Genomic DNA, 24,268 nt, shown 5'->3' with positions numbered 1-24,268 from the left:
GCGGACAGATGTGAAGAAGTTTTTTGCCTCATACATCCCTGATCAATTTCAGAAGACAGGGAAGCATTTTCCAGGTGCTCGAGGGCAGGTTTTACTTGTTGCAGGTGACTAAAGGTGCTGCTAAGTGTAGTTATACATAGTGTGAAAGAAGCGGGTAGAAGGAAGTTTCCTTCCCTCTCTGAGGTTACCAGAACTTGGTGTCATTCCATGAAGGTGAATAGTGTGAGATCCAAGAAAGTACTTATCCCACAGTGTATTGTTAGTGTGTTGTGTTTGCTCCTTCAAGATGCCGTGATGGTGGGCAAGTTAGATTATTCTTACTTGTATCAGATAGATGCATTGTTTCAGGATGGCTCAACAATCTTGGAATTGTTCCAAATCACAAGCAGAGTATGAGTCAACAATGTGATGTGGGTGCAAAAAGGGCAGATACTATTTGGGGCTGCATTAATAGACATTGCACTTCCAAATCCCATGCAGTGCTAGTTCCCCTTTATTCAGCACTGGATAGGCCTCCCGTGGGAGTACTGTATCTAGTTGTGCACCACAGTTTAAGAAAGATGCAAACAATCTGGAAAGGGTTCAGAGGAGGATGACAAGAATGTTCCAGGAACTGGAAACAAGGCAGTTTGAAGAGAGATGGAAAGAGCTGGGCATGTTTAACCTCAGGAAGAGAAGACTGAAGGGAGATATGGTAGCACTCTAAAAATACTTGAAAGAGTGTCAGAGAGAGGAAGGCCAGGGGCTCTTCTCGATCATCCGAGACTCGGAGTCCTGCACTGAGTTTGGAGACGGACCTGATGGCCCTCTGGGCCCTTCCAACTCCATCATTCTGTGATTTACATGATTCTGTGGGTTGTACCAGTGGCTCCAAGCCGTGATGGCTGTGTGTTACCACAGAGCCAGCAGCATGTCCCCGTGTGCCGTTTGCCAGCGCATGTCAGCGGGAAAGACAAATGCCCTGTTGGTGGGCTTGCCAGAGGCAACCGGTTGGCTGCTGGGTGTGAGGCAGGGTGCTACCGAAAATGAGGTTTTGCTCTGACCCAGCACCGCTCCTCTTAAATTCTTTTGACACCTCCTTCCCCCAGGTTAATTTCTGCTCAGAAGCCAGCCATTCCTAGAAAAAGGAAGAGATTTCTTCCCCAGAGCTCCATAAAACTATAACATATCTAAATATAACAAGACCATGTAAAATTGAAAATGGATTAAAATAGTTGCAGAATAAAGCCGAAGGAATGCCTGCAGCAACCAGCAATAAAAAGATGTAAAAAGTACAAATATGTATTTCAGAATGCAACCTTTTAAATAGAAGATAAAGGGCACAATCCAGTGTAATGTAATGGCTAGGGCTGGACTAGGGATCTGAAAGGTTTGGGTTCTGGTCCCCAGTTAACCAGGAAGCTCACAGAGTGACTTTGAGCCAGTCATGGACTCTTACCCTAATCTACCTCACAGGGTTGTTGTAAGGATAAAATAGAGAGCAGGAGAACTAGAGAAGCCTCCTTGCAAAAGGAAGAATGGTGGTGTATAAAAGTAATGTAATAGAAATCACAGCATTCTTCCCACCAGAAAAAGTCCTTTTTTATGTCTAAATGTGCACTGTTCACGGCCGGAGGGGAGGGGAGGGGGGGTCGCTTTGGTTTACCGAGCCTCCATCACTCTCACGGGACTTCCTGTCCCTTCGAGACCAGGGCTGGAGTGTCTCTACTTGGTGTTGGGCGACCGAGACAGATTGGGGATTCTGTTGGTGTACCGTGCACCCTTCTGCCCAACAGTCTCCCTGCCTGAGCTGACGGAAACTGTCTCGGGCCTGGTGTTGAGGACCCCCAGGATGCTGGTCCTGGGGGACTTCAATATCCATGCCGAGGCTAGTCTGACCGGGGCGGCTCAGGACTTCATGGCTTCCATGACGGCCATGGGGCTGTCTCAACATGTCACCGGCCCGACCCATGAACGTGGACACACTCTGGACCTGGTTTTCTCGACGGGGCAGGAAGAGGGTGGTCTGAGGGTGAGGAATTTATGCTTGACTCCCCTGTCATGGTCAGATCACTTCCTAGTGAGGTTTGTGCTCGAGAGCGACATCTCCCTCTGTAAGGGTGCAGACCCGATTGTGTGGGTCCGCCCCCAGAGCCGGATGGATCCGGAAGGATTCCTGAAGGCTCTGGGGGAGTTTCTGGCTGATAAGACGGGTGCTCCTGTCGAGGCTCTGGTTGAACTGTGGAATGGGGAGATGACCAGGGCTGTAGACACGATCGCTCCTAAGCGTCCTCTCCCACCGGGCAGAGCCCGCTCTTCCCCTTGGTACACTCCAGAATTGAGGGCAATGAAGCAGGTTGGGAGACGGCTAGAGCGTAGGTGGAGGAAATTACGGGATGAATCTGACCGAACACACTTAAGAGCCCACTATCGGGCCTATGCTGTGGCGGTGAGGGCGACGAAAAAGAGACACTTCTCCGCTTCCATTGCCTCCTCACAATGCCGTCCGGCGGAGCTCTTTCGAGTGGTGCAAGGCCTGGTTCACCCAGGGCCGAGGGAAGAGCTGATTCCACCCTCAAAGGCCCGCTGTGACGACTTTGCCGAGCATTTTAGGGAGAAAATCGCTCAGATTCGTCACGAGCTGGATTCCACTATTGATTCAGAGGTTTTAAGGGAGACACCAACGCTGCCGTCTGGTCCAGAATTATTGGATGAATTTCAGTTATTGCGGCCCGATGATGTGGACAAGGTGCTTGGACGAGTACGTCCTACCACTTGCCTTTTGGACCCTTGCCCGTCTTGGTTAATAAAGGATTCCAAGCACGGGATTGGAACCTGGATCTTGGAAGTGGTTAACGCTTCTCTGAGGGAGGGTCGGGTGCCTGCCCCTTTAAAGGAGGCGGTAGTCCGACCGGTCCTGAAGAAGGCGTCACTGGATCCAGGGATGGCCGCTAACTATAGACCAGTGGCCAACATCCCGTTTCTGGGCAAGGTGTTAGAGCGAGTGGTGGCGGGACAACTCCAAGCACTCTTGGATGAAACTGATTATCTGGACCCATTTCAGTCCGGCTTCAGACCCGGATACGGTACTGAATCTGCCTTGGTCGCCCTGTACGATGACCTGTGCAGGGAGAAGGACAGGGGGAGTGTGTCCCTGTTGGTTCTTCTGGACCTCTCAGCGGCTTTCGATACCATCGACCATGGTATCCTTCTGGATAGGCTGGCGGGATTGGGGGTCGGAGGCACCGCTTTGCGGTGGTTCCGCTCCTATCTCAACGACCGAGTCCAGAAGGTGGTGTTGGGGGACTATGGCTCTGCGCCATGGCAGCTTTGCCATGGGGTACCGCAGGGTTCCATTTTGTCCCCTTTACTGTTCAATATCTACATGAAACCGCTGGGAGAGGTCATCAGGAGGTGTGGGCTGCGGACCCATCAGTATGCTGATGATACCCAGCTCTACCTCTCGTTTTCCACCAATCCAGGTGAGGCAGTGGCTGTACTGAACCGGTGCCTGGCCGAGGTAATGGGCTGGATGAGGGCCAATAAACTGAAGCTCAATCCAGACAAGACGGAGGTCCTGTTGGTTGGCGGTTCGGGCTTCGGAGAAGGTGACCTGAACCTTGTCCTGAACGGGGTTGCACTCCCTCCTAGGGACAAGGTCCGCAGCTTGGGAGTGCTCCTCGACCCGGAGCTTTCACTTGAAGCTCAGGTGACAACAGCGGCGAGGAGCGCTTTCCTCCAGCTTTGGCTGATTCATCAGCTGCGCCCCTACCTGGAGTACGACTGCCTTGCAACAGTGACTCATGCGCTGGTGACTTCCCGTCTTGACTTCTGTAACGCGCTGTACGTGGGGCTACCCTTGAAGACGGTCCGGATACTTCAATTGGTTCAGAATAGAGCTGCCAGGCTGCTGACGGGGACTGGACGTTATGTTCACATGACTCCAGTTCTCCGTCAGCTTCACTGGCTCCCCATTGAAGTCCGGGCCCAATTCAAGGTGTTGGTAATGACCTATAAAGCCCTAAACGGCTTGGGTCCTGGTTACCTGAAGGAGCACTTACATCCATATTTGCCCAGTCGCCCCCTGAGATCGGTGGGAGAGGCCCTGCTCCGGGAGCCCTCCGTAAGAGAAATTAGGAGGGTGGCTACTCGGAGAAGGGCTTTCTCAGCGGTGGCGCCTAAGTTATGGAATGCGCTCCCCAGAGAGGTCCGCCTGGCGCCGTCGTTATTTGTTTTTCGGCACCAGGCTAAGACCTTTTTATTTAAGCAACATTTTAAATGCTAAATACAATTGAATTTTATCTGGCCAGGGCGGCTTATTTTATAATGTGTGTTTTAATTAAGATTATTTTATATGGATATTTTTACTTATTGTTTTATCTATGTTGTAAGCCGCCCCGAGGCTTCGGCGAATGGGGCGGCATAAAAATGTTTTAATAAATAAAAATAATAAAATATATAGTTGTGCCCCCGAAAACTTGCAAGGATATAAAAAAGGTACCAGGAAGACCAGACTGTCAAGCCCAGGTGAGCCTCTCTGTCCAAGACTGTGCTGTGGCCTGGATCGAGTAGTCCCTTTGTTTTCTTGGGATTTGGGATTGCATCGCTTGGAAAACAGCCACACCTGCCCACCCACACCTGCCCCAGGTCCTGGCAGTTGTTGGCTTTTATAAGGCCAACACACATCCCAGTGTGTCCATTTGTTGGTGGAAGAAATGCCCCTGGAAGAAGGAATCTTCTTTGCTTCTTCAGCTGCCTACATACCTGTTGTGGAGGGTTAGGGAACCTTTCTCAGCCCAAGAGTTCAAATTGCAAAATGGGAAAAGCCTTTGGGAGACGCTTTCCTTTTATGAACAGGCCCAAATGAGATGATTCCCATTTTAAGCCTGTTCTGAAGTAAGCAGGACCAAATTGCTCAGCAGTTCTTCCAAGTAGCATTCCAAATACCAAGTGTCTGTGTCTCTGCTCGCAAGTAAGTGTGTCTCCTGCCTGCAACATGCACATGTCTGTTCTGTACAATGGCACTCTGCCAGCAGAATGCACAACTCAAAATCTGCGCAACAATGCGATTCTTTGTGGGGTATTTAAGGACAATCATTGATAAGAGCCTCATTAGTTCATCTGTTACATTTTGATGTCATCCAAAGCTGAAGCTCTCTGGGTGGTTTACAAAGATTAAAACTTTAAAATGTTCCTAGGAAGCATAAATATCTAAAAACAAATTCAAACCATCCACAAGAAAAGAATTGACAACCTGATTAAAAACGTCTTCATATATTGCCAAATGCCTGAGATGAGAGCCTATTTAAATTGGTTCTAAAAAGATAGCTGTGCTGGTAACAGGCAGACCTCACTGGGGAGATCATTCCATAATGGGGGTGGGAGGGGGGCTTACCACCAAGAAGGCCTACCTTGTGCTGCACTTTCCTTAGAAGAAACACTGGAAGGAGGTCCTTAGGTGATTAGTGCAGTATTCTGGTAGGTTCATGACAGGAGAGCTGCTCCCTTGGGTATTGTGGTCCCAAGTTGTATAAAGTTTTATTATAGGTAAGAAATCAGCACATTGAACTGAATTCAGAAGCATATAGGTAGCCTGTACAAGCGGGCCAGGATTAGTGCTGTAAGTTCAGACCTTCTGGTTTTGTAGGAGCTAACAGCAAAAGGAGTTTGTAGGCCAGACTGGGAAGCTCCCTGGCTGGAGCTCCTTGGTCCTGGGCTGGGGAAGCTCCTGGTGCAGAACTGGAAGGGGTGTGGGTGGTTGTGGGGGGAAGAGAGGAAGACCAGTTTTGTAGACAGAAATTGGCTTGTGTGACATGACATGGAATGTTGTGATACATCAGAATCAGTCATGATACAGTTATTTAAGCATTTATATACCATTCATTCGCAAAAAGTTCTCAGTAAATATATGTACAATAAAACCATATAGAGCAATGTATAAGAGCAACAATAACATTGATGTCAACATGACATCTGCACAGCCAACAAAATTCAAAGAACATCAATACTGATTAAGAGTCAATAATAATGATGCATACCAACTAATCCACAATGTACCAGTGACAGTATGCATAAAAACTAACATAAAATCAAATAAACATTATATTTATTTCCCTACCATTTTCCTGCAAGCAAACAGAGGCAGCTTGGGAAATCTCTTCTCCATTTTATCCTCACAACAACCCTTGAGGTAGGCTAGTGACTGGCCAGTGAGCTTCACGGCTGAGTAGGGACTGGAACCCAGGTCTCCTGAACCCCAGCCAAACTCTCTAACCACATTGGCCCCCCTCACCTTTGCAGCATACGCTGCATATAAAGAGTAATCCCTTAATGCTCCCAGCCTAGAGATCTTCTGAACACTTTGATCACTGAGATTGGAGAAGCCCCGATGGGAAATGACTTTAAGGGTGGATTTCCCCTCTGAAGTCCAGCAGTTGGCAGGCAGAAATGGCCACGAGCGCGTTTAATTGGTTCCTGCTGACCTGCAGAAGTGTATCCTGAAACAGCTGCACCTGAGACCCTGTGTGTTTCAAAGACCGCCAAGGATAATGAGGATTAACTAAAACCAAATTTATGAGAGGACATAATCCCAGTAATCATGTGATGCCCCCATCACACAATTCATGTCCTTGTCAGAGCTGGTAAATCATGACAAACAGATGTACTTTGGTCTCCTTATTTGTTCGTTCAGTTGCTCAATTTATGGGTTGTCACACATCCAAAGTTCCTGTGGAATAAAAACAAATAGAGTAAAACCAATAATCATGTACATAAAGGAAACTTCCTATTCACTTTGGGACGGGAAAAAAAGTACTGCAGTTCCCAGCACTTCCCAGTCAGGCATTAGCTGCAAAAGTTGCCCGTCTCTGGTTTAAACATCACACCGTAATCTCATACGTGTTTCATCAAGTCCCTGTGCTGGGGCGGGGAATGCTGGGATTAGTAGGGAATTTTTTCCTGTTTCAACATGCGTAAGATTACATCCTAAAAGATTTTTTTTTCAGGTTCTAAAAGCAGCAACAATTGTTCAAAGAATTTGAAAAGAAGAGTTAAGTATCTAAGCACCCAAAACATGGAAAATAGGATTTAAAGGCACAGCATTAAACATATCATTAAAAGTAAAACAGTAGCAATTAAAATCATTTAAAAGGCCTAGGAAAATAAAAAGCACTTTGCCTGACACTGAATGCTGGATAATGTAGGCATCAGGCAGACCTCTCTGGGGAGGGAATTCCATAATTTGAGCCACCCTGGAAAACTGCTCTGGAGCTGTGACCCAGGAAATATTAGGATGTGGGAATGCTGGAGCAGCATGTCAGACAAGGATCTCGGGGTGCTGGCAGGAGGAAATGAGAAAAAGCATTCCTTTCGGTGCTGTGGCACCATTTATTTATTTGGGTAATTTTTTACCCCGTCCAATACCCAGTGGGTCTCAGGACGGCTTACAGTTCAAATCCCATATACATAGATACCCAAATAATACAATATAAATGATCCACAAACTGAGCATAAAAGCGTAGTTGAACATTAAAAGTATGGAAGAATAAAAAGGTCTTGACCTGGCGCCAAAAAGCATATAACATTGGTGCCAGGTGGGCCTCTCTGGGGATGCCATGCTATGAAGGGCTTTATCAGTTAATACCAGTGCCTCTCATTGGGCCCAGAAACAAACTGGGAATGAAGATAGTACAATACCAGTGAAGACATGAGACAAACTGTGCTGGATCAGACCAAGGGTCCATGCAGCCCAGCACTCTGTACACATGGAGGCAACCAGCTACCCACAGGGTCCTTCCAGCAGGACGGGTGCAAGACCGTCCCCTGTCCAAGCTCCTCAGCAAGTGGGGTATGCAGCAGGCCACCTCTGGTGAAGGAGGGAGCCCACAGTCAGCAAGGCCAGGGGCCACAGAGAGCCTCTTCCTCCATGAAGCTGTTCAGTCCCCTTTAAGAGACATCCAAGTTGACAGCCTTCAACACTTCCCATGGCAGCAAATTCCATAGTTCAGCTACATGCTGCGTGACGAAATATTTCCTTTTATCTGTTCTGAACCTCCCACCAATCAGCTTGCTGGGATGACGCCGGGTTTGAGTGTTATCGGAAAACAAGAAAAATGCCTCCCTCTCTACTTTCTTCACACCATGCATTTTTAAAACACTTCTATCATGTCTCACCTTATCTGCCTTTTTTCTAGACAGAACAGCCCCAGTTGTATCCACTCCTCACAGGGTGGCAGCTTCAATCCCCTGATAATTTTTCGTTGCCCTTCTCTGCACTTTCTTAACAATGTCCTTTTCCTGGTGCTAATATCCACAATATTCTAAATGCGGTTGCACCAAGGTTTTGTATAAGGGAAGTAAGAGTTTGGCAGTTATGTTTTCTGTTCGGTTCCTAACGATGCCTAGCCTGGAGTCTGCCTTCTTCGCACCATCTGAGCCCTGGGTCGGTATTTTCACTGAGCTGCCCACCCTTGCCTCAAGATCCCTTCCTTGCTCATTCACCGCGAGCTCAGATCCCATCAGTGCGTACTTGAAGTGAGGATTCTTTGCCACAACTTGCCTTACGTGGTACAAAACTAGAAGAGCACGATCATAATGCCCAGTTCCAATAAGTACCCTTAGCCACCATAATTTGCATTAATTAAAATTTTTGGACTCCTTCAAGGGCAGCTCCACACAGACCCCAGTCGAGTTTGTACCCAGCTTTTCCCAGGAGTCTACTTGATGCTTGGATTAGTTTAGTATTTTTGCATGCTTGGCTGTCCCTTTCACCTGGCTTCTGTCTGTATCTGGTAAACTTGTGCTCACAGCAGCATGTTCCAAGGGACTGAAGGGAAGTGGGCCCTTTTTTTGACTTTAAATTGACCCATCAGGGCTGTGCCTGAGGACAGTGCGCTTCTCAAACTGAGAAAGCTTAAAGTAGCCTCAGGAGTCCATGGTTTATTTATTTATTTTACCCACGATCTACCAGACAGTCAAGTGGTTTCTACTTTACCATGCTTTCCATCCCCCCATCATTGCTCCCACTGTTGGCACAAATCACATCAGCCATTGTGCCTGAAATTCAGTTCCAAGGTACTCCTTGCCCATGTTCCCTACCTCTTCCTTGTTGGTGCAGACTTAGAGGCTGGATGGCTGGAATGGCTTTTACAGTTGCCACTCTTTCCAGGGTACTCTGTGGTAAATGCATACCAGGACTGGAAATTATGATCTTGCAAAAAGCCATGGTGGTGTGGAGAAACCATAGAACAAACCATAGTTTCTTACTGTGGTTTCTAAGACCATGGTATGGTGAAAAACCATGGCTGGGGTCAGACCACACAAATGACCAGCAGTGATTAAAAAAAAGCACCTTGCTGTGTCATGCTGTCTGAATTCTCTCTCTCTCTGTGTATGGTTGTGACTCACACAGTTGAATGCTCCCCTCTCTTTATAAAACGTTTCCTTGTATGTAAAAACTCAATTGAGGGAGAAGGGATTCTACCCAAGCTTTTCCCAACATGCTTTGTGAATAGATTTTTTTAAAGAGAACCATTTGGAGTCCTCACCTGCTGTCTGAAATGATACAATCCAGACACAGGTTTACCACTTTTTGTGCTGTTTTCTAACTACTAGGCAAAACTATTACACTGCAATGAGATGCCAAGATCAGATAGAGATGCACAAGTTGTACGATGCCTTGGGTGCCTTTTGGTAGACTGTGTTTCTTGTAAATTATGAGAAATCAAATGGGTTCTTACTTAGGGTGTGTCAGCAAGTGCTGTGCCTATTTAGTAGGTTCATTTTCCTCTATGTCAAAACCTCACCTGTTATTTCAGTGTTGCTATTAAAGTCTGCACTCCAGTCTTGTGAACTCCAAATTTAATTTTGCTTTTGTTCTCAGTCTCGCAGTGTGGATAAGCAACATGCTGTCATCAATTATGACAAGGAGAAGGATGAGCACTGGGTGAAGGACCTGGGAAGCTTAAATGGGGTAAGTAGTGAGCCGGCTGCCAAATGAATTGCACTGTTCATGCATTCTTGTGTGTTTGCATTTTTCTTTTAATTCGCTGTGAGTGGACTGGGCATGTGCACTGGAGGGGATGCAGCATTCGTGAGTGCATTAAATGCACAGTGTTCAGCAAACCTTCTTTCTGGTTGGTTTGCTTTTTTTTTTCAACTCACAAGCAAACGCATAGGGCCCCAGTCCAGGCTGGGTACCTCCTTCTGCTTCTGTTTCTGTTTTCCAAGCATCCTGTTCCCTCCACAGGGGCTAAAGCAAAGGAAAAAACCTCAGTTGGGACCATTGAGGTTGATTGCTGGAAAGCAAAAAGCTTGAGTGGGGAGGCTGAGACTTTTGCTTCTTCCATGCTGTGGGACTGAGAGAGGGCCAGCTAGCTGTGTGTTGTGGATTGAATGCATCACATAGACCCAGAGACAGAAAGCTGAGACCGGGGATGGGTGAGCAAAGGAAGCCCTCCTGGGCTCTCAGTCAAGCCCTTCAGGGTTCCCCAGAGAGCCATGTTTGCTTCACTTGGCTGCAGTCCATTCTACCACCAATCATAAGATTGGCTAGACTAAGGTTGGGAAATGTCTTGCTCTCCAGTTTCTGCAGGACTACAGTTCCTATCAGCCCCAGCCACCACAGCTTTTCCAGGGACTTCCTCTGAGCCAGAGGATCATTGCAGGGATGTGTCCTCTGGGCAAGAAGACCATGAATAATTGTCATATTCCACAGAAAGTGGCCTATGACTTGTCCACATTAGAATAGTTCCAATGTGTACTATGCATTGGAACATCCAACGGCTGGAGCTCAAGACACAGCTCAGCTGGTCTTTCTTAGCCTTGCCAGGTGATTTAGGAGATTAAACTTGGATCTTTCTGTATGAAAATCAGGTGCTTTACCACCGAGTGATGGAGCATTCTCATGGAAGGTTTGCTGCTTAAGATGAATTGCTTGGTCTCCTGGTGGCATAGCCAGGAGATTTATTCTGTAAAGGGCTAGACTCCCCTTAGACCTGCTTCCTCCAGGTGAGCAAAGCAGATTATGGCTGGGCTTTTAATTACTCTATTTTTAGACATCTTATAGTCCTAGTTAAAACCTACCTATCCGTATTGTATCTTAGCTTGTGGTAAGAGATGTGTTTATTTGACAATTTGATTAGTTTTAGTGCTTTGTATTTATAGTGCCTTTTACTAGAACATATTTATAGAGTGACCTGGCAGGTAGGTGATGAAATAAAAGAATGGCATCGGACAATTTAGGGGAATTATTTGAGGAGTAATTCCATCTCAAACATTTGAGGTTTCAGCAATAAATTAATATGCAAGGGTTCTGATTAAAGAAAAAAACAGATTTTACAAAGAGTTTGATGCAACTTCTTGTTAGAATAATCACTTGAAGGTATTGTTGCTATTAATAGGCAGTAGTCACAGAATTAATAGCTAAAAGGACTTGATTTCTTACCAGTGTGGGTTTACCCATCATGGAGCTGGGACTAGAAACTAGGGAAATACAGGTTTGGTTAAAGCTCCTCCATTTGAGTTTCACAGATTGTCAGGCACCTACAATTCCATCATCTGCTCCATGATGGAATTGGATTTTCACTCACTTTAGTCCAAATATACACTTATTTATTTTTAAATGTATAGGCTGCTGAATAACCTGGTAGAGTTCTAGTTACAGGAAGAAAAAAACTAGTAGAATGAGATCTTGCAGACAACCCTTCTTAAAATCAGGTCTCAAAATACAGACAAATAAGGACAATTTTTGCCAGGTACCAAAATGAAAGTAGTGACGGTGCCTGGCAAACTTTTCTAGGAAGCTCATTCCAAAGGTAGGGGGCCTAATCACCATTCCTTTTGCTTCCTGTAGGGATGGCTCTTTCAGAAGGACCTCATGCCCAGATCTTAATGGGCAGATAGGTAGATATGGGGAAAGGCAGTCCTTCAAATAACCTTGCAAGATTAAGTGATGTAAGGCATGGGCCTTTGCAACTGGAAAACATCTTTGAGGTGGGCTGTATCTTGGGGACATCTCCAGGTATGGCTGAGATAGACCCTCTGAAACTTAGGAGAGCCACGACCTGTCTGAGTAGACAAGGCTAAACCAAATGTAACAATGGTTGGATTTGATACAGCGGTGTGGTTTGGGAACAGAAATGGCTTTGGTTTCATGGCCGGACAATCTTCACAAAGCCATAGAGGGGAAGCAGATCCTGCTTGATTTCTGTGGACTTCGGAGTAGCTGCATTCACGAAGAATGCAAAGTTGTGGTTTATGCTGACCATGATTTGGCACTTTAGTTATGAATTATTTTCAGAGGAGTGCACTGTAGCTTGTTTTCCCTCTTTCTGGTTTATTTCTCTCCTGCCCAAGTTCAGAGCAGTTTCAGCTTCGGGGTGTGTTCCTGGACACCTCTTTTTATGGGTAAACAGCAGGAGAAACAAGTCAAAGATAAACTCTGGCCCTTGAAGAAACAGTTAAAAGGCCCCAAAAGTGTCCTGGGTTCAGAGAACTCGCTCTGTTTTTGTCAGCTTGGCACCTCCCCACCACCTCATCCTTAAAACAGTTTGGCTCAAACAAGGTCAGATCTTAACAGTGACGCTGAAAACCTGGCAACGTATGGCTGCAGATAATTTCTTGTTTCCGCTTGCTGTGCAAACCCCATCTGTGAAAGATGGATCACGCTCAGCATTTCCCTGTACTGGGCCCGCAGACCAAGTGCAGCTGCATACAGCTAGGATTTTTCAGCATGCCAGCACATGTTTGCATCTGTTTGCAATCTGTTTGCATTGGGGTTTGATTTTATGAGAAAAGGAACTCTTTTGTGTATGTGCCTGTGCACAGTGCCGAATGAATAGATTCTTAGAGGAGAGAATGACCTTGTGGTTTAAACTCAAGGCTGTGGCTAAATTCTTGGTAGATCTCCTGTAGGTTCACTCGAAATTGTAGGGGTACCTAGAGCAGGGGTGGGCAGCTATTGGGTCTTCTCCACATGCCTTGGCAGGTGAATCCTGCCCTAGCCAGTGGTGAGGTTTGCTAGGAGTTGTAGGCTGAAACGTCTTGAGGGCCATAAGTTTCCAGTTCTTAAACTAGACATGTACTGTTTGAATAGCGTGTTGGGAGGTGGCAATTTAATTGCCTTTTTTTGGTGAGACTTTCAACCTTCTTCCAGGCATTGAGCTCTTGGGAAACACTTTCCTCTTCTTGGTAGCTGATTGGCTTGCTTGTGACCCTGATAAAGTCATCCCAGGCTCAAGAGAGATTCAGTTTTCTGAAACATCATGTTTGTGCATCAATATGTGCATGTGAAAAAGAAAATTAAAATGAAAGATTGGGATTCCAGAATTTTTGTTGTTGTCGTGTAGTATCAGTGCAGCAAAAGACAAGTACTTGTATAAAAAAGCTATTTCAGTTATTAAAATACTGTTAATGGTGGGCTCCTTATAAGAGGAAAGAAAGCAGGATATAAATGTAATGTAATGCAATAATAATATTGCTTTGCTTCCAAAAGTCGATCAAAGGGATGTCATGTGCCAGCAAATTGTTCTAAGAATGGGATCAAGGAGATGCGGGTTGTGCTTTTGTCTTCCATTTCCCCTGGATTTGATCTGATTTAGTTGATATTACTGTCATTCTCTAGTAATCCATTATTAATCTGTAGGCAGTTTAAACATCTCCTTTATTTATTTATTTATTTAAAACATTTCTATGCCGTCCCCATCGCAACAAAGCCTTGGGGCAGCTCACAACAAAAACAAAAATAAAATCATACAAACATTTATACACTAAAAATATTAAAACCCGGTGCATCTCGGCTTAAATTTTTTTTAAAAATTCTACATAATAAATTAACACTTAAAATAAGTTTTAAATAAAAAGGTCTTAGCCTGGCGTCGAAAACAAATAACGACAGCGCCAGGCAGACCTCTCTGGGGAGCGCATTCCATAGATTGGGCGCCACCGCAGAGAAAGCCCTCCTCCAGGTATTCACCCTCCTAATATCCCTCGCAGAGGGCTCCCGGAGAAGGGCATCTGTTGCTGATCTCAAGGGGTGGGAGGGCATATATGGATGCAAGCGTTCCTTTAGATACCCAGGGCCCAAGCCGTTGAGGGCTTTATAGGTCATAACCAACACCCTGAATTGGGCCGGACTTCAATCGGGAGCCAGTGGAGCTGACGGAGAACTGGGGTTATATGAGAACAACGCCCAGTCCCCGTCAGCAAACTGGCAGCTCTATTCTGCACCAATTGAAGTATCTGGACCGTCTTCAAGGGTAGCCCCATGTAGAGCGCGTTGCAGAAATCTAATCGGGAAGTTACCAATGCGTGTGTCACTGTTGCCAGGCAATCATTCTCCAGGAAGGGACACAGCTGATGGATCAGCCGAAGCTGAAGGAAAGCGCTCCTTGCCACCGCTGTCACCTGGGCTTCTAAAGACAGCTCAGGGTCGAGGAGCACTCCCAAGCTGTGAACCCTGTCCCTCAGAGGGAGTGCAACCCATTTAGGACAAGGCCCAAGTCCCCCATCCCGAGTCCCGAACCACCCACCAACAGGACCTCTGTCTTGTCTGGATTGAGCTTCAGTTAGTTAGTACAGGTTTTCAGTGGTTAACAAATCAATACTTATAGGATAATTAACAAATTATCTAAATAGAGATGTGTTTGAGAATCCAAGCAAAATAGTTTGGGGACTTAAGGTGCAATGCAAGCTTAGATGAAAACAGTCCTGCAACTCTTGGCATGTCCCAACCAGCTGAGCTTGAGGTGGCAGACCTTTTCTTGGTCTAAACTTGCAAAGGTTTGCAGCTTGATGCATCTTGGATGTGATGCTGCCAAACAAGAAACCGCCACATGGATATTTCTTCTTTATAGAACTCCACAATGCTCGCAGCACCCATGGGTCCCTGCTGGTGCTTCGCGGGAGGTGGGGAGCTCCTGGGAGCTCGTGGTGGCGGGAAAGACAGGGACACATCTTTGTGTCCTTCCCGCCTGAATCTTAAAAGCTTGCAAGTACCCAGGTTTGTTCTCCTTTTGCCTTTTCTTAGCCTGCTTATCATGGCTGGCCCAAGATATTTTGAGGCCTGAGGCAAAGGACAAGATGGCAGCCTCACCTTGGCATTCTGCTCTAGTAGTGAAATACTCCATTGAGCAGTATCTTCTGCCTCACCTGAGGGACAGCACGTGCAGGCCAGGCCAGGTGGAATATGCAGCTCTGTTTTCCATCGGAGGGGAACGGCAAGGCAGCTGACATTGCGGCCCTGCCCTCACCACCCATCAGCGCTTCCTGGGGTTTTTGCCTCGCTTTCCTCATTGTAGGGCTGGCCTTGCTGTCGTCCTCAGGCAAAGCCAGTGTGGTGTAGTGGTTAAGAGCGTGGGATTGGGACTCAGGAGATCTGGGTTCGAGTCCCCACTCAGCCATGGAGCCAACTGGGTGACTTTGGGCTGGTCACAGACTCTCAGCCCAACCTACCTCACAGGGTTGTTGCTATGGGGAGGAGGAGAATGATGTAAGCTGCCTTGAGCCCTTTGTAGGAAAAAGGCAGGATATAAATAAATAATAAATAAATAAATAAATAAATAAAATTAATTAATTAAAAGAGGACAGTCCTCAGCCATCCTGTCCACACTTCTGCTGCATTCGTCTTTGTTATCTTTGTGAGGGCTGCCGGCAGGTTTAATCTAAACTGCTTGTGTCTGGATTTGTGGAAGCTCAGCAGGATGAAGCCTGGGAACACGGTGATCTGATTTGGGGGGGGGAAAAATCTGCTAGATTGCAGTCACTCTGTAGCATAGCTGACTTATCAAGCTACAGAAAGTTTCTGGCTGGAATGCTGACGAAGACAAAGAAGCAGAAGAAGTCGCTTTATGATTTGTTGATCACATTGCACTTTTGTATTTATAGTATTTTTAACATTTATATTAATTTATTTATAGCCAGGCCTTCCTTGCAAGGTGCCCAGGGGTAGCTATCAGTTAATGTTAAGACAGTACAGCATATGGATGTGCATGTATTTCAGTTCAGAGAAAGCAGCATGTGGACCTTTCTAACTCGGTGAATCAATTTCAGGGCAGGTTGACACACTGCTGCAGTTGCCTGGGACTTGCACTGTTTTTATGGCAGGCCGTTGGTGGGTGGCCCACAGGGGTGATGAATTTGGCAAGAATTCTGCGGCTCTTGGGTGCTTCTCTCCAGCTGCAAGGACTGGGTGAACTGCTCTGGCATTGCTAGAAGCCCTTTTCAGCAGCTGGGAGAGAGGAAGAGGCTGATCTTGCAAGCCAGGGAGGATGCCGTGAATTCTTGGCAAGTGTATGGAAGTCTAGGCAAGTGAATTCATAAGGTTAAACAGGCTTTGTTGCATAAATTCCTAAGTTCATTGATCTTTCCATCTCCTTCTATCCTATCCACTGTGTCTTTGTTTTGTTTTAAGTATTTCCCCCAATTCCCCATCACTGCTTTTAACAATATGTTTTGTCCTTCTTTTTTTGTAGACTTTTGTGAATGATGTACGGATTCCCGACCAGAAATACATCACGCTAAAGCTGAATGATGTGATTCGCTTCGGCTATGATATCCTTTGAGGCCTGCCTTACTAGCAGAATGCAGGTGGTCTTCAAGTTGTAGTGAAAAAAAAGTCTGGAGGATACCAGGTTGGAGAAGCTCCTTCAAAACCTTATACTAAGAACACCATAGTTTCCAAGCCAGGGGAGATAATTGTTCTGTTTTGTTCCATTCTAGTCAATGGGAAGAATTTATTTCTGACCCAGAAGACAAAGCTAGTTCTATGGGATTCAAATTGCAGGTGGGCATATTGTGGTTGAACATTAGCAGAAACATCTTAAACTTGAATTTAAAACCTGATTATAAGTGCTCACTCTGCTCCAACAGATTTCCTCCTCGCTTCCCCCCTGTACGTGTTCTGTTTGCTGTGTATTGATATTGATCACAATTTAGAGTCCTGTCAGGCTTTTGAGCAGCATATAAATTTATCAATCAATCAATCGAAGATGTTCAGCAGTGGAGCCTTTTTATTCAAACATCATTTTAACTGTGAATACTATTTATTTGTTTATTCTTCGGCCAGGGCAACTTATTTTATATTGTTAACTTGTTTTATATTTTTATTGTATAATATTTTAATTGATAGATTTGTGAGCCGCCCCGAGGCTTCGGCGAATGGGGCGGCATAGAAATTTTCTAAATAAACAAACAAACAAATAAATAAAAATTACCTGGGGGTGAAAGACCAATGGGATTGTAGAAGGTCTTCAGGTAGAGGCCGGATGTTGCTGTTCTTGCTTCTAGTTTTCTAGATGCTTCTAGATGTTCCACATGGAGCAGGGAGTTGGACTTGAATGGCCTAGAAGGTCGTGCCATCTCTCTGATCATGTGTTCAGGTAGCTGAATGCAGTATGATTGTCTAATGTAAATTCTCTAGGTTCACATAGGCGGTCTCTTTTTCAGTCTTAGGTGGCTGAGTAGGGTAGAGCAAAGCAATAGAGCAGTGACTTCGCATGCCAAATGTAAGAAGCACGTGTGAAGTGGCAGGCATCGGGCAAGACCTCTGCTGGTCACTGCAGAACGTTGCTGCCTGTCTGAGCAAACAGTGCTGGGCTCGGTGGGCAGATAACTCGACTTGGAAGTAGGGCAGCTGTTGTGTGGTCCTCCCGCATTTTGCTGTGTTTATAACATCCAGGACTGTGTCTTCTTGTCTCCAGAGTCAGCTGTGGAATGTTGTTTCTGCCAGAAATCACATGGATGCTCTTGTGCCTGAGAGCTTCTTGAAGACCACATTAGTTTGTCTTACAAGCACAGATAACACTGTAATCAATTCCGAAAATGCTGTGCATGTTGTTCACGTGGGCAAATTTATTTCACAGCTGGAACCTGTGAAATAAGGAAAACCAGCCAGCCTTTTGATAGTCATTGGTAGGCTACTAATGGCCATTTGAAGTCTGTTCATGGTTGCTTCTTTCGTGCAGATCCCTTATCTGTTTTTGTTCAATGTTGTCACTTCGTTATTTGTACTTTCCGCATCTTCCAACACACTCTTCATTTCCTTTGCATTGGTTTGCGGTGTTTCTGTGTTGGAGGCACGCATGACAAATGGGGAATTATCTAGTCTGGATTATGTTAGTGCCGGGAATAGATTTGAGATTACTAAACTTGGGGTATTACAAAATTTGTGTGATGTGTCTTTGTTTCAAAAAACTGTGTGATCTGTCTGGTGTGCTTACATATCATGCATGCTCCCTCATCCGCTCCTCACCCTCCCATGAGTCCCATTGACTGCCTCCTAGTATAGAAATCAGGTCAGCGGTAAAGTCCTCTTCCTAGTTACTAAGGCATCGATTTTAACAGACTTCCTGAATGATGCCACAATATGTGCATTCCTCATTTTGTTTTGTTTTTCTTTTCATATCTTGCCCTGCCCCCCACACTCATTCCAACATTGTATTATTAGAGCGAAAACCCAGACACTGATGTAAGATATTGGCAAGCTGTATTTTTCTGCTTCGTTTCTGTTTCAACAAAGTTTCAGTATAGCTAGCATTTCAGAAGATCTTGGCAGCAGACAAGAGATTTTGCTGAGGTCCTTGTCAGTTCAGGTCATTCTGTGTGTGTGTGTGTGTGTGAGAGAGAGAGAGAGAGAGGGGGGGGGCAGGCAGGGCAGGGGTACTCTGGGTAATCTTTTGCTGGAAAGAAGGAATTGCACGTATAATTGCTGCAGCTTGGTGGAATTCACTCCTCTCTCTCCTGCCCTACTGGCATTTTTAAAGCCTGCTCCCTTCTCATCCAGCCCTTTATAGCTCTCACTGTCTTTCGCATTGCCTGAGTCAGCAGTGTTCTCATGCAGAAGGGTATCTGCCCCCTGTGACAAAACTATCAGGTTTCACCAGCTGTGTGCCAACTGTGTCCTATCCTGGGTTTGTTAATGTAATACTTACAAGCCTTTCCTACATTTTCAGACTCCCATATTATCTTCTCTCCATGTCTCCCCCTCCACTGCCTCTCTGTTGTCAAAACAGAAGCAAACCCTTCTGTATAAATACAGTAGTATCTCGGCTCACAAACGCCTCAGTTCACAACCAAATCCGGTCGCAAACAAAAAATTAATAAAAATGTTGACTCAGGTCGCAAACTCGGCATTGGGTGGCGACCGCAATCACGGCCACTCCCCCCCTCCCCCCGAGTGGGGAGATGGTCGTGATCATGCTGGGGGCAGGGGGGAGATAGCCGAGATCGAGTCCATCTTCCCTGCAGGAGCGCGCCTGTGAGTGCCCCCCCTTTCCTGTACGTGCCCCTCATCCTGGCACACTGCGGAGGGGAGGGGGGAGATGGGTGCGTTCATGGATGTGCTGGGGGGGGGGCGGGGAGATGGCTGGACTCGTGCTCGGGGTGGTGGGGGAGATGGCCGCGATCTTTGTTGTTCTTTGTCACTTTGCTTCACATTTAAAAAAAATAGTTACAGATTGGATTAACCTTATTTACATCGAACCTTATGGGGAAATTTGACTTGGCTCATGACCAATTTGGGTCACGACCAGAGCCCTGGAACGGATTAAGTTCGTGAGCCAAGGTACCACTGTATGAGCTAGGTGAGTTTTTCTCATTTAGAATGATTTGCTGTCTTTATTGCACTAGGTTATTTCCATGGCAGCTTTTCCCAAGCTGGTGCTTCCAGATGTACTGGGCAACAGTTCCCAGCATTGATAATAGGAGTTGTAGTTCCACACGTTTAGAGGGGAAGAGGTTAGGGAAGTCTGTTCTATCAGAGGCTAGTCTGTGTTGTGTGTGTGTTGCTGGAATGTAAGGCCTGGCTGGTAGAGGAGTTCTGATGTGTCTCACACAAAGCAGCAGTATTTGTGTTCTTGCCTGCCCACCCGCCCTTTGCCTGCCTTATTCCAGCACAGGCCTTCTGTCAATTGCTCAGTGCAGTTTCCAGGGTCCTGGGTTCCTGATGGAGCCTGAGCTTTCATTGGTTGGGTTCTTTCTCTTCCTCCAGACAGAAGCCCTTTTTGTTGGACTTCTTCATCCATTGTCCTTGGTTTTTGTCAAATGTAGAAGCTTCTTAATCAATTGGACAAACCTTTTGCATTTTATGTCATACTCTCTCAAGCATCCCTTACCTCTCCCAAGCATTGCTGCCTCTTGCCCAGGTGGAGATGGACAGGAACTGTCTTGCAAACCATCTCTCCATATTTTTTTTGGAAAAAGTACTTTAGGACTTGTACACTACCGTGTGTGTGGCAGTCAACGGAGGCAAGGACAGTGCATTTTCCAGCTGCCACCAATACACAAGGAAGCAAAGCAAGGTGTGTTACTTTATGTCATGCAAGGACCTGTCCAAGCCAATCATGACAGCAGTTTATGACCAGGCAAACGTTAGAACACGGGCTCCAATTTTAATCCGGAGAGCCAATGTGCTTTCAGTTTCATCTAGAAAAAGCATACACAGGTATCTGTGGCCCAGTATCAGAGGTTTGGCAAGTGCCACTGCTGTGCTACAGCACTGAGCAGGCTGGCCTGGCCATTTGACTTTCTTGCTGGTCATACACAATGGCTAGTAAATATGTCGGCTTCTTCTGTCTCCTTGGCAGGTATTCTGGGATGCCAGAGGCCATTGTGGCCATTGTGTACATAACTACTTCCAAGGCAGAAAAACATAAGCTTTAGCTTTATGCACTGCCAACTGTTACCATCAAAAACAAAAACCCAGTGAGTATGAGCAGTTCTCAACAAGAAGAGTTATTTGGAACGAGTGCCATGCACTTCGTTCTGTATCACAAGGGCATGTCCTAGATTGCCAACTGAGGTATGGCTTAATTTAATTGCAGCTGCATGGTGGGTTTAAGAGGAGCAGAGAGGGAGAGGCAAACAGGGCGAGGGATGAATGATGTCATAACATTCACCTTTTCCTTCTCATGTGAAAACTGCTCATTTTTTTCTAGTTGAGCATCTAAGAGTTATGACATTTCACTGTACAAATGATCATAGTTTTAGCCTCAGGATAGTCTTAGCTGGTGTTTTGTAACAGGCTTTTAAAAGATGCAGTGACTCCCTCTTCTATGATTGCTGTCGCTGCTATTATTAGCATTAGAATTATAATTTAGGTTTCTTTACTTATAATGCAAAATGCATATTGAAAACTTTGCGCTGTAAATTATACACTATGAAACAAAAATGTCTTTACAGCTTTAGAGTTTGATTATATAATTTTCAGTCATATAAATAAGCTAAACTCATCCCTGTAAATAAACTTTGGTTTTGAAAGAAGAAATAGTTTATGTTTCTCCCTTCTCTAATCCTGTCTGTTTTAAAGGCTCAAACAGAAAAAGGGCCTACAACTTGCACCATTTTGCAGCCAAGATGTCTGGGAGTTACAGGTCTTTTTCCTGCCTAAACCTGCATAGAATAGCTCCTTTACTCAGTTTTACCATGTGTATCACATCCCAGACCCTTTGTTCTCCAGCGTACCATAGATTTATTTATTTATTTTTCAATTTGTATCCTGCCTTTTTCCTACAAAGGGCTCAAGGCAGCTTACATCATCTCTCCTCCTCCATCTTATCCCCACAACAACAACCCTGTGAGGTAGGTTGGGCTGAGAGTCTGTGACTGGCCCAAAGTCACCCAGTTGGCTCCATGGCTGAACGGGGACTAGAACCCAGATCGCCTGAGTCCCAGTCCCATGCTCTTAACCACACCACCACACTGGCTCTCCACACTAGATGGAGACTCTTGTCACTTTGCCATTTTAGTCACTATTCCAAACATTGATCACCGTTAAAAATTCTTCTTGAGTTACTTCGGCTTCACAGTACAATGACTTAGGGGTGCTTCCCATTAGCATAACAGTTGATGAGTGCATTTAAACCTGTTTATTTCCTTAATATTCCTCTACATGCCAATATGTATGTGCTAGAACATATCCAGCACAAGGTCCCAGAAGAAGCACTAAAGGTAAGCATTTGGATTTCTTTGAGTGCATGGCAAAAGTGAGCATAAGGGAGTGGGACTGGGCAGTGGAAAGATCTGCTGCTCAAAAAAAAAAAAAAAACCCAGAAAAGGCACAAATTTGCATGTATGCTAGTTTATATATGCTGTAAGCAACCGCTCTCTGTGTGTGTTCCTATTAGTATTTGTAAAAAGGGATGTATGGGCAGGGGAGAAGAGGGCGTTTCATTTCAGGGGAAAAAACTCTCGAAGATTCATGGGAGTGGGGCAGCAGGAGGTGAGGCTTGTGTGACTGATCCAGAGAGTTTGGAGACAGCAATTATCATCAGAGCTCTGTGCTCATGGATAGCAGGGTGGGTGGGCAGAGGCCTCCTGCAGATTTGGGGATCCAAAGGAAAGGTCTAGAGCTGCACTCCTAGTGGATTGCCTCGCAACACAGCCCTTTCCCCTTCTCTAGAGTAATAAAGCAGGAGGGATAAGAACCAGTCAGACCTGCTAGACACACAGTTAAAGTAATGCCAAATTTGACCCTCAGATGCTGGATGAAATTCCCCCTTCCACACTACTCTTCAAGGCAGATTGAGCAACATGTGTTAATTGTGGCACCTTTTGGGACTGCTGATAAGATTACTGAAAAATCACAGCTTTCTCTCATTTTTGGTTCCTACTTTTTAACCCGTTTTAGCAATAGTTGAATAATATTTAAGTACATGCTTGTGGGAAGCACGTGATTTGGGTTTCCAGTATTAGGAGTTAAACAATGCGTGTTGTTGAGCCTAATTAGGAAAGGGAATAAAGCTCTCCTCATGGAAATGCTCTTGCATCACCACACTTGGAATACTGTGTACAGATCTGGGCATTGCATGTTTGGGGCTCTTGGGTTATAAAAAAGGCAAATAGGAGAAGGTATGGTAGCGTTATATAAAATGGTGTGTGATGTTGAGAGAATGGAGAGGCAGACCTTTTTCTCCCTCTCGTAATACTAGAACCTGGGGCCATCCGGTCAGGCTGATTGGTGGGAGGTTTAGGACAGACAAAAGGAAGCACACAGCACCTGGTCAGACTGTGGAATTTAGTGATGGATGTAAACCTGCCCATCTTTTGAGGGGGATTAGACAAATTCTTGGAGGATAAGGCTATCAGTGGCTTATGCTTTGCATCCAGTATTGGGGAAATGAACTTTTGTAGGCCTGCTGCTGAGGTCCATGACGATCAAGTTGCTACTGGGCTCATGTCCTGCTTTTAGCCCACAGGTGACTGGTTGGCCTCCATGGGAATAGACGGCTGGGCTTGACAGGCCTTTAGTTTGATCCAACATGGCTGCCGTTACAGCCTCATGTTTTTTTGTCTCGCAGCATCTCTGTAATGCAAGTTAGGATGTGAGAGTATTTTCACACAGAAGATGCAATGTGGCTTTTGCTTGAATCTGGATCGTAATGAGAATGCCATCACCTGCACTGGCCTTAATGCAAATTCACCATTATAAATGGTTTAGCTCCTAAGCTGGGCACTGAAGCCGTTTAGGCCTCAGGAGTGAAAATCTTGCTTGAGGTCACGTGACAAGGTTGTGGTTGCAGTGGTGGTGATCTGCCCACTGCTCTGAAGAGCTAATATACATGGTTCCTTGCCTCCTTCCTTCCCCTCCCATAAGAAAGCTGCAAAGTTCTTTAGGCTGAGAGACCAGCTGTTCCTGGGTTACCCTGTGGACTTCATGGTTGGTTCGGGGTTTGAACCCAAGCTTCGCAGGGCCTGATCCAGTACTCTAAGCATTCTACCACACTGCCTTGCAATCAGCCAATGTGTCCATTTTGGGTCCAGTTCTTCACTCAGCAATGAAGTTCCCTGCAGAGGCTTGGCCAGTTACTCTTTATGAGGCTAAAAGGCTGCCCTGAGTTTCTTGGAGTAGCATCAGTGACAATATGGGCAAGGTTTTCTCTGCCCAAATTTCTGTTGTAGTTGTTGTTATTGGGTAGTAGTATTTGCATTTGTATTCCATCCATTTTCCTCTTGTGAGGAACCCAAGGCAGCTTACATAGCTACATTTTATCCTCACAACAACCCTGTGAGGTGGGTTGGGCTGAGTCTGACCTAAAATCACTCAGTGAACTTCATGGCCAAGTGGGATCAGTACCCACATCTCCTGGGTTGCCAGTCCAGCACTTCTAACCTCCACAGTGCTTTGGGCGTCATGACTGCTTTTGGATTCAGTTGGCTAAACTCTCAGCTTACTTGAGCTTTAGAATGGGCTTCTCATGCTCCTACCCCTTATGAATGTGGCATAAATTGTGTGCAATCCATCCAGACCTTCTGCACGAGTTTGATTGATGTTCATTGGCATTGTGCAAAAGTACAG

At 45.7% G+C, this 24,268-nt stretch overlaps 1 protein-coding gene across 2 annotated transcripts in view; it reads left to right on the top strand.

The window, feature by feature from the left end:
• The window catches only part of CEP170B (centrosomal protein 170B), a 102,920-nt gene that overhangs the window by 11,112 nt on the left and 67,540 nt on the right, over positions 1–24,268 (top strand). For both annotated transcript variants that reach the window (XM_044436033.1, XM_044436032.1), the window contains exons 3-5: positions 9,860–9,949; positions 16,449–16,527; positions 21,863–21,921. In XM_044436033.1, the coding sequence (XP_044291968.1) occupies positions 9,860–9,949; positions 16,449–16,527; positions 21,863–21,921 (228 nt within the window). The remainder of the gene's footprint in view (positions 1–9,859; positions 9,950–16,448; positions 16,528–21,862; positions 21,922–24,268) is intronic.

The sequence above is a fragment of the Varanus komodoensis genome, unplaced genomic scaffold, assembly GCF_004798865.1.
Source record: "Varanus komodoensis strain SLA01 unplaced genomic scaffold, ASM479886v1 scaffold3, whole genome shotgun sequence".
In the NCBI taxonomy this organism is placed as follows: Eukaryota; Metazoa; Chordata; class Lepidosauria; order Squamata; family Varanidae; genus Varanus; species Varanus komodoensis.
The sequence above is the reverse complement of the archived record's forward strand: the minus strand, read 5'-3'. Positions and strand labels throughout refer to the sequence as shown.